Here is a 10,999-nt window from a genome sequence, read left to right as displayed (position 1 = left end):
GTAAGATTCGTATGAATAACCATGTTTAACAAGCCGACACAGATAGGTTTGACACGATCCTTCCTACTAAGCGCATAAGCAACAACATTTACCTTACCGAGATGATACTTAAGCTCACAGTCTTAGTCATTTAATAACTCGACCCATCACCTTTGTCTCATGTTTAATTGTTTTTTTATCAAAGATGTGTTGAAGACTTTTATGAACGGTAAACACCGTGAATTTGATTCCATAGAGATAATGTCTCCATATCTTCAATGCGAATACCACAGCTCCTAACTTCAGGTCATGTGTGGTATAGTTCTTTTCATGTTTCTTTAGTTATCTAGACGCCTAAGCAATAACATTGTTACGTTGCATCAAAACACATATGAAACCTTGGTTAGAGGCATCACAATAGATTTCGAAATCATCGGTGCCATCAGGTAATGATAGAATCGAGGTTATGGTCAATTTTTCCTTTAGAATCTTAAATCCAGATTCCTGTTCTTAGGACCACTCGAATTTCTTCCCCTTATGAGTTAGCTTGGTGAGAGGTTTGGCAAGAATGGAAAAGTCTTTTATAAACCTTCGGTAATAACCAGTAAGTCTCAAAACTTGGCGAATATGTTTCACACTCTTAGGTACTTCCCAATTCTGAATTGTCATGATCTTCGCGGGATCGACATGTATTCCTTCACTATCAACTACATGTCTGAGAAATTGAACGGTTCATAGCCAAAATTCACACTTGGAGAACTTGGCATACAGTTATTCTTGGAATAGATTAGATGTTGCTCTAGAATTAATCATAGATGTTGCTCATGCTCTTTCTCGTTCTTGGAATAGATTAGAATATCATTGATGAAAACAATCACAAATTGGTCAAGATAAGGTTTGCATACACGGTTCATAAGATCCATGTATACAGAAGGAGCATTGGTTAAACCAAAAGGCATCACAGGAAACTCATGATGTGAATAACAAGTTCAAAAAACAGTCTTAGAAACATCAGTTTCCTTGACTCTCAGTTGATGATAACTCGACCTAAGATCAATCTTCGAATAGATACTTGACCCATGCAATTGGTCAAATAGGTCATCAATACGCGAGAGTGGATTACAGTGCTTGATAGTTAGCTTTTTGAGTTCACGGTAATTAATACACATCCTCAACATGTCATCTTTCTTTTTAACAAAGAGAACGGGTGCTCCCCACGAAGACGAGCTAGTACGAATGAAACCTTTTTCTAAAAGCTCTTGGAGTTAGTTGGATAGTTCCTTCATCTCGAACGGAGCTAATCGGTATGGTGCCATTGCAATAGGTGCAGCACCGGGAGCTAAATCAATTTGAAACTCGACCTGTCTTTAAGGAGGGAGACCAGGGAGTGGTCATGAAAAACTTCAGGAAAGTCTCTAACCACCAGTACGTCTTCAATTCATTTTTCTTCCGATTCGACTTCCTTAACATAAGCCAAGATGGCTTGATATCCCTTCATTAGATATTTTCTGCTTTTGATACAAGAAATGATGTTAAGTTTGGAACCACTCTTTTCTCCTTGAATGATTAGGGTTTCACTATATTCAAGAGGGACATTAACGGTTTTCTCATAGCACATGATTGCCGCTCTCAATGGACATAACCAATCCATTCCTACAACTACATCGAAGCTTCCTAACTCAACTGGCAGTAAGTCAATCTTAAAGAGTTTGTCGTCTAGAATTAGGTTACAATTCTTATAAACTTTGTCTACTTTCATAAGCTTACCGTTTGCTACTTCTACGAGACATTTAATATCAAAGGCTTGTGGTTTTTTATTGAATAAGGTACACAATTCAGTAGACGCATAACTTCTATCAGCACCAGAATCGAATAAAATAGTAGCATAGCAGTTGTTAACAAGAAACTTACCCGTTATAACTTCATCATCGTCACGGGCTTCTTCAACGGTCATCACAAAGGCTCAGCTCTTAGAATTACCAGTATTGCCCTTGTTCTTCAGACATTGATTATGGAAATTCACCACCTCACCACAACCATAGCAAGTAGGAGTGGTTGTATTAGCCTTGGTTGCATGAGTATTGATTGAGGGAACCACAACTTTAAAGGTTTTGGCTATATGACTGATATCGGTCAAAAAGTTACATTTTTATCCCCAATATTAAGCCCTAAAACAATGAAGATTTAAACTTTGTCGCAAAATTATCGCTTTTTCGGTTGATTTTGTAGATTAAGTAATTACGAAGGCGATGCAAAAAGAATCAAGTAAAACGGAGCTAAAGCGAAGATTCTAGAGCGAAAACGGTGAATGACAAGAAATCAAGTTATGATCCAGCAAATCAGCAAGCCAAACGGCTTGCCAAACGGGCTACCAAACGAACTGCCAGTGTGGCAAACGGCCTGCCAAACGCCCAGATCAAATGGCTACGGCCTGCCTTAGCAAACGGGCTCTGCAAACGGCTTGCCAAATGGCCTGCCAGCCGTTTGCAGGCAAATTTCAAGTCTATTTAAAGGGCTTTCTCCATCCATTTCAACACACACTCAATTTGTAATTCATTTCATATTTTCAAGCTTTTAGTTAGTTTTTAGTAGTAGTTAGCTTAGATTTTATTTTCTGGAAGTTATCCCGGCGAGTCCCTGCGATCTCGGGCAGATTTCTTTGGCCTTTTCAGGTTTTTATCCGAAACGCTTGTCTTTTGTATTAAACATGTGTTCTTACTTTTTATGTTTAATAATGCATTTCGATATTACCATGATAGCTTAATTAATCTGTATGTTGCCATGATAGAAGTTTGGGTTAGCGTAATTATGTTAATTTAATACGATTACTGTTATAATACTGAACTAGAAAGTCTGATAGATTTGTATACTAGCATCTTAAGCATGACCAACCTAGGTTATGATCAGGACTTGTCCACCTATATGAAATTAGCTACTTCATAGGATTAAGACCCCTGGTTATACTGTACCTGAAGATTCTATGAACTCGGTATGGCCGGAGTTCCCAAGAGGCATTTAATGCGCTTTTAGGACACGGAACTTAGGAATTGAGACATGAATGACCTAGTATACCTATTGACTATTCTGAAGAGACTTTTTAGGAGCTGTTAAGATCTAGTTAGTGCCTTCACTGTATGACTCAAGCCAATTGCATGTTTTTGTCTGATTGTTGCCTTAGGTCTTAGCCATATCAACTGTTCAGGTATTCATTAGGTTTCTATCTGCTTTACTATCAGTATATTAACTGTAATGCTGTATAATGTTTGAATTCATATTATCTCATTAGCATGATGGAATGGTTGTTAGTTTTCATTTAAGGTTTTGCCAACTTAAACCGACGGATTCCTTCCGTTTGTGATCAGTGTTCAATCAACACTGCACGTTGTTATTCAGATAACTAAACTGATAACGAGGGTTAGGATTAGAGCTTAACTCACTAATAAACCTAGTACTTTACTGATGATAACCTCTGAGGTATTGTTACCCTTCAATTATACGACCAAGTGACATACTTCTCACTGCTCAAAGAGAACTCCGAGAGTTCAGATACAAGTAGGTCTGTGTAATTGGCTCATCCAACTGGATCTACATCATTCCAAGCATAGTCTTAACATAAGCATAATTACCTTTTCCTAACCCAATACTGATATCTTGGTCAACATTTACCTGATCTGCATACTCCGGATATCCTTCCACTTATTTACTTTTCTGCACCTAGGACTTTTAGCTAAAAACAACTACTATCTTTTATCCAGTTAATTTAACTAAAAGACAATTATCCATTTGATCTTCAATTCGTTAATCAGCAAAAAAATATGACACTAGGTTAACTTACACCTTCTACACCTTAGAAAGTAAAAGTAAATTTAGGCCCCGCACAATGTAACATCCCGCATTTTTCCGTTAAATTATTTTAACGCCCGTCTTTTTATTTTTAATAATGTCCTTCGTATCTAGATTCGTATCTTCCGTTAACTAACATCCTTAATATTTTTGTTATGGGATTATAACGTCTCCCACACTCCCGTGTAATTCAAAATAATTAGTTTAGTTAATTCCCACGCCCGACTACAAACTTGAGGGACTAAACTTGCCAAAGTGCCAAAAAGGGTGACTAGGTCAAAGGAGTCAAACTCCCTCCTCCTCCATTCATTATTTCCTTTTTCTTTTTCCATTTTCTAAATACTTTCACCAAACTCTATCAAACACCAAAACAAGAATTCATCATCTAAATTCGGATTAGGAGGCTAGCAACAAAACAAATTACATATTTGGAATCCTCTCTTCATCCTCTACAACTTGATACCAATTTCAACTCATTTGGGTAACTTTCTAAAATCACTAGATTTTGTGTTCTTGATGTTTTTGAATTATAAAAGTGTTAATTAGTGTCTATGGCTCGTGTATAACATGAATATATGTTTTGTTTGTTCGATTTGTTGATTTGAGCAACTAGTTTGAACACTTGAAAATGGGTTTGCTTAATCTTTGATTTTGGAAGATTAAATGTTGTTAAATTGTTAAAGTTCATGTTTTAATTGTGTTACTAGTATCACTAGCTTCATTTTGATGTGTAGGTTGATTTGTAAAACTTCAAAAACATGATTAATGATTTTGTGATTCTTGATTAGGGTTTGATAGTTCTTGAGATGAACTTTTGATGCTTGAATACCATGAAATGTTAATTGTAAGTGTATAATTGTAATGTATGTTTCATTACCTTCAAAATGGCATATCATATGTTTGAATTGGATTCCCAAGACTTAAAATGCATTTTGTGAGCTTGAAACTTTGAAAATGGACTCGGAATGATCACTTGACGAGAAATCGGTTATTGGAAATGATGTTTTTGTTTGATGAAACGTGTTTAGTTGTGTTCCTTGTCAAAAGAGCTTTCCAACGATATAAGATACGCCTTCTAAATGTTTACGGTTTGCATTTTGTGCTAAAACAAATTTTGGATCAAGACTTGAACATTTGAAACTGACCAGGTGCCAGCTCCCGTGTATTGTGGGCCGTGTCCAGGCTCTGACCTCCTTGGTCAAAATAAGAAAAATGTTTGGCACGCTATGGACCTCCGATTCACATGAGACTTGTTCTAACATGCTTATATATGAATAAAAACCTCAGAAAAATAGTTCGGGACTCGACCCGAACTTGTTGACTTTTTCGTGACTTTGACCGACCAAAGTTTGACTTTTTGTTAAACTTAACCAAATGATTATGCAACCTTCCTAACTTGTTCCTATACTTGTATCTTGCATGAAACTTGACAAATTGTTTCACATGCTACATAATCGAGTCGTAACGAGTCATAGGACTAATTGAACATCTTTGACCTATCGTGTTTACCGTTATTGATACAACCCTAATTGTTTAGGTCAAGACTAGCGTTCGTACTTTGCACGTTACTTGTTGAAGTACTTTATTACTCTTGCACTCAAGGTGAGATCATAGTCCCACTTTTACTCTTTTGAACTTACATTTGGGATGAGAAAACATAAACGTTTCTTTTTACTAAGTAAACACAAGTACAGGAAAACAAACATTCTACATACGAGCTTGAACAAAAATTCTCAATTCGATTATCATTAGTTACACTTACCGGGTGTAAGCGAGAACTTATGTTATATGGCCATATGGGTTTGACAAACCCTCATTCAAACGGTTCGCTACCGTATACGAATGAAATATATTTTCGAGAAACAGTGTATGTTCTAACACTATTGTGATGGGGTTCTATGGAAGGAATGTTAAGCATTGATAATTGGGTGCTCGTGAAACAAACTTTTAGAATGTATTAATATTTTATCAATGTTGCAAATCTTGTGGTTCGACATACTTTTACTCACTTACTTACTTAAACCTATGATTTCACCAACATTTTCGTTGACAGATTTCTATGTTTTTCTCAGGTCTTTGAACGCTATGTGAAACATGCTTCCGCTCATTATTTGATACTTGCATTGGATGTCGAGTATACATGCATTTCATGGAGCGTCTTTTGACTTTCTTTAAAACTGTGTCGCATAGGTTTCACATGTAAATATAACTTTGTAACGTAACTTTTGGATGAACAATTCTTGTAAACTTTGAAACAATCTTTATTTTTGAAAGGAATGCGACATATCTTTGGTCAAACGTCATGTTAAAGACCTATGACCACGCAACGGGACCTAAGTAGTCGACGCCGTTAATTGATGATTTGTCGGGGTCGCTACAAGTGGTATCAGAGCCTTGGTTGTAGGGATTTAGAGTTCATTGGTGTCAACCCAGAGTCATAGGATACATTAGTGAATCTAGACTACAACCGGCATATAGACTTGAAGTAGGAATTACTTGAATAATTGTGCATTTATACTCGAACGTTTCTACTTATAACTAACCCTCGCTTCATCTAAATCTTTCGTTGTTTAATTTGATTGACGCGCCACCTTGACTTTATAGAATAATGTCGAATGCACACATGAATCAGGGTGATATAATTGTCGGGATTATATTACGGTGACTCATATGAACGTTCTGACATTACGACATAAAGAATTTAAGGCGAGTCAAGGAAAATTTTCTCTTCATCATTATTCCATATCACGATTAGTATTGTTAAGAATACTAATCAACGATATTCTTATGTCATGAAGGAATAATGGCTCACCAAGGTCAACACAATACTCCTCCCGAAACTCTAGAACAAGCTCTTCAACGAATGATAACCACCGCCGTGGGCGCGACCGTGGCCGATCACTTTTCTAACAACAACAATCATGGAGCCGGTAATTCAAACGAGGGGTGCTCCTACAAAAACTTCATGGGGAACAAACCTCCCACTTTCGATGGAACCGGGGGACCGATTGCTCTCACCCGATGGTTCGAACAAACAGAAGCCGTTTTTAACATAAGCGGTTGTCAGGACCAAGATAAGGTCAAGTTTTCCACCCTCACTCTTACCGGTATTGCTCTCTCATGGTGGAACACGTATGTACAATCAGTGGGTATCGATGAGGCCCTTACACTCACTTGGACCGAATTAAGAGAAAGAATGATCACCGAATACTTCCCGCGCGATGATACTCGAAGGCTCGAACGGGGTCTAAGGAATTTAAAAACGGTCGGGAATGACCTCGAAGCTTATAATCAACGGTTTACCGAACTAGTCTTAATGTGTCCAAATCTCATGACTCCCGAATCCCTAAGAGTCGAACTTTACATGGATGGCCTCCCGAAGAGCGTTCAACACGGGGTAATGTCATCCAAACCCGCCAACCTACAAGAGGCTTTAACGATGGCCCGCCAATTAATAAAAACGGTGAATGAAATTGAAGCGCCGACACCAATGGCCGAGGACCAACCGGGTAACAACAAAAGAAAATGGAAAGCCTCTCCATCGAGTAACTACAACAACAACTTCACCAAGAAGTCCTTCACCTCCGACGGCAAGAAAGTTTACGCCGGGTACCTACCTTATTGTAACAAGTGCCACAAACATCATTTTGGTGAATGTAGCAAGCCTTTTTGCAACAGATGCTACAAACATCACTTTGGTGAATGTGGCAAGCTAATTTGCTGCCGATGCCAAGGAAGGGGTCATATGGCCAAACATTGTGGAAGTGCCACCCCCATCACACAAAAGGGATCCAACACACAAAATTCAGTCACTTGCTATGCATGTGGCCAAACGGGTCATTTTAGGAATGAATGCCCAAAGAAGAAAATCAACCCCAACGCACACGACTTCAACATTAACACCGAGGAAGCCCGAGATGACAACTAGTCACGGGTATGTTTCTTCTCGAAATTCTCATGTTTCATGTTTATTCGATTCGGATGTCGATAAATGTTTTGTATCCAAGGCTAGGAGCCTACTCTTTGCACTCCACCATTTTCCCTAGGTACTACTTACGCCATTTAAGTGACCAACAAAAAATTTTTGTGTATCGATAAATTTTATCGGAGGATGTACGTTAAACTTATTGGGTGGATAATTTAAATTTTGACTTGACACATATAGAACTAAGGAGCTCAAAACCTATTTGTTAAGGAGAAATGTTTCCCTGCAATTATGTATAGATTATTGCGAACTAAGTAATTTCCGGTTAAGAACAAATATCCTTTTCCCCGTATCAACAACATCTTGAACCGTTACAAGGATCTCGCGTGTATTCCAAAATCGACCTTCATTCTGGTTATCATCAATTGAGAGTTAAGGGAGACGATGTCTCACAAGTCACTTTCCGAACTCGCTACGATAGTTATAAATTTCTTTTAGTGACGTTCAGCTTATCTGAGGCTCCGTCTGTATTCATAGACCTCCGGCACCGCGTATGCAATCTTATCTAGACAAAAATCGTTACCGTACTTATAATTGATGTTCTAAACCTATTCAAGTAAAGAAGAAAACGAACAACGTCTCCGTCTTACGCTCGAACTCTTGAGAAAAGAGCAACTCTATACCGAATTCTCCAAGTGAGAATTTTGGTTAAACGAAGTCAAATTTCTAGACCATGTTCTTAGTGGTCAAGGCATTACAACACATCTCGCAATCGGAACCACACGTAATCGAGAAACCCTCACGACTCTGACTTGTATTCGTAAAATCTTAGATCTCGCCGATTATTACCGCAGATTCATTTTCGACTTTTTCTCGTGTTACTCGTCCTTTAACCCCGTTCACTTCCCCAGGAAAGGACTAAACCTCTCCGTGTTCGAACTTTTAACGCGATTTTTTTTCACACCAACCTTACTAGCTAAATTCATGTAACACAATGGAATTCAAATATGGAAATATTTCTACTTGAACGCCCGAAAGGCATACTCTCTCGACTCGAAATCAAGGAAACTGAAATTCGTTATTTTTGCACGAACGATTGGAATACTTAATTATGGATCCGATCAATCTTCTCATCACCACGTACCACGTTATATAACACTGTTATTTCACTATGACCGTCTGACATTACTGGGACCCAAGATAACACACAATCCAAGGATACTTCCTTTCTCTTTGACTTATCGTCCTCATGCTCCTGATACGGACAACTACTACTCGACCCCGAACTATACAACTACGTGTTCTATCTCGTTTTCCCACCAGGTCTCAACATTTGACCACTAGATGCGCGATATGGCTACCTCAGGATGTGAGCTCATCCTTTTCTAAGTTCTCATTCCACTCCTGTCCTTTCGCTTGTACTTTGTATAAGGAAACCTTTTATATACTTTCTCAATGGAGAGAGAGACTCATCATGTATTACTAGTATTCACCACGAGGGTGAATAGCCCTAGTAAACGTTCTCTGTAGCCTATAAGGAACTTGTTCCAACAAACATTTTCGAACCCTAACTAACTTGTTCAAACATATCTTAAGGAATTCTTTTCCAACACGGTGTACCATTGTCAACTACCTCAGATTGGAATACTCGTTTCACTTCTAGTGTTACAAGAAGCCTTGGGAACACATTTAAACATGGGTAACACGTACCATCCACAAACTGACGGAACAAGTAAACGTACTACTCAAATCTTGGAAAGACATGTTACAAACTGGTATTGTTACCTTTAGTAGTTCCTCTTACAACGACAATTACTATTCGTTTATTAACGCCGCACTTTCAAAACCCTATATGACCGCAAATGTCATACCCCTATTCGTTGGACCAAAGCATGTGGCAAGCAAATCACCGAATCCGAACTCATTCAAGAAATAAGAGTTGAGATCGTTCAAGTCCGAGAAGGACTCAAGACGACCAGTAGTCGCCAAAAGGGCTATACCAACATTCGACGTAAACCTCTCGAATCCCAAGTCAGTAACCGTGTAATATTGAGAACCCGCACCTTGGGAAGGTGTAATCCGTTTCGAGAAATCGAGGAAAGTTATATCCGCAATATTGATCCTTTTGAAAATCTTGGGGCGTATTGGAACCGCCTCCTACCGTTTAGATCTCCTGACTCAATTAAAGTTTCCGTTTACCTTACATTTCGTGCAACAAACTTAAAGACGTGTCCTATGGAACAGGAACGTGCTACTCTCCTAGATAAACTTACTATTGATGGCAAACTCCCCTTCATAGGAAACTGGTTGAAATTGTGGATCGTAAAACCAAACCTTAATACAAACTAAAATCTCAACTGTCAAAATTTGTGGGAATGCCCAAGGACGTATCTTCACTTATTCATAGCATTGATAACGTAAAGTCTCAAGTAAGAAACAACGACTATTGCTTCCAACTAAATTTCGGGACGAAATTTCTTTTAAGGTGTGGATAATGTAACATCCCGCATTTTCCGTTAAATTATTTTAACGCCCGTCTTTTTATTTTTAATAATGTCCTTCGTATCTAGATTTGTATCCTCCGTTAACTAACATCCTTAATATTTTCGTTATGGGATTATAACGTCTCCCGCACTCCCGTATAATTCAAAATAATTCGTTTGGTTAATTCCCGTGCCCGACTACAAACTTGAGGGACTAAACTTGCCAAAGTGCCAAAAAGGGTGACTAGGTCAAAGGAGTCAAACTCCCTCTTCCTCTATTCATTATTTCCTTTTTCTTTTTCCATTTTCTAAATACTTTCACCAAACTCTCTCAAACACCAAAACAAGAATTCATCATCTAAATTCGGATTAGGAGGCCAGCAACAAAACAAATTACATATTTGGAATCCTCTCTTCATCCTCTACAACTTGATACCAATTTTAACTCATTTGGTTAACTTTCTAAAATCACTAGATTTTGTGTTCTTGATGTTTTTGAATTATAAAAGTGTTAATTAGTATCTATGGCTCGTGTATAACATGAATATATGTTTTGTTTGTTCGATTTGTTGATTTGAGCAACTAGTTTGAACACTTGAAAATGGGTTTGCTTAATCTTTGATTTTGGAAGATTAAATGTTGTTAAATTGTTAAAGTTCATGTTTTAATTGTGTTACTAGTATCACTAGCTTCATTTTGATGTGTAGGTTGATTTGTAAACTTCAAAAACATGATTAATGATTTTGTGATTCTTGATTAGGGTTTGATA

The 10,999-nt window shown here is 37.9% G+C and overlaps 1 protein-coding gene across 1 annotated transcript; it reads right to left on the bottom strand.

Moving 5' to 3' along the window:
• Nucleotides 1–1,417: 1,417 nt before the first annotated feature.
• LOC139889065 (uncharacterized) lies at nt 1,418–1,933 on the bottom strand. The gene has a single exon (XM_071872038.1). It carries the CDS (start codon nt 1,931–1,933, stop codon nt 1,418–1,420), a length of 516 nt encoding a protein of 171 aa, XP_071728139.1.
• Between the last annotated feature and the right edge of the window lie 9,066 nt (nt 1,934–10,999).

The sequence above is a fragment of the Rutidosis leptorrhynchoides genome, chromosome 2 (genome assembly GCF_046630445.1).
Source record: "Rutidosis leptorrhynchoides isolate AG116_Rl617_1_P2 chromosome 2, CSIRO_AGI_Rlap_v1, whole genome shotgun sequence".
In the NCBI taxonomy this organism is placed as follows: domain Eukaryota; kingdom Viridiplantae; phylum Streptophyta; class Magnoliopsida; order Asterales; family Asteraceae; genus Rutidosis; species Rutidosis leptorrhynchoides.
Note: the sequence above shows the minus strand (reverse complement) of the source record. Positions and strands in the feature narration are given on the sequence as shown.

Coding starts and splice junctions, on each gene's coding strand:
- LOC139889065 (XM_071872038.1), bottom strand. CDS start 1,933: ATGACCGTTGAAGAAGCCCGTGACGATGATGAAGTTATAACGGGTAAG.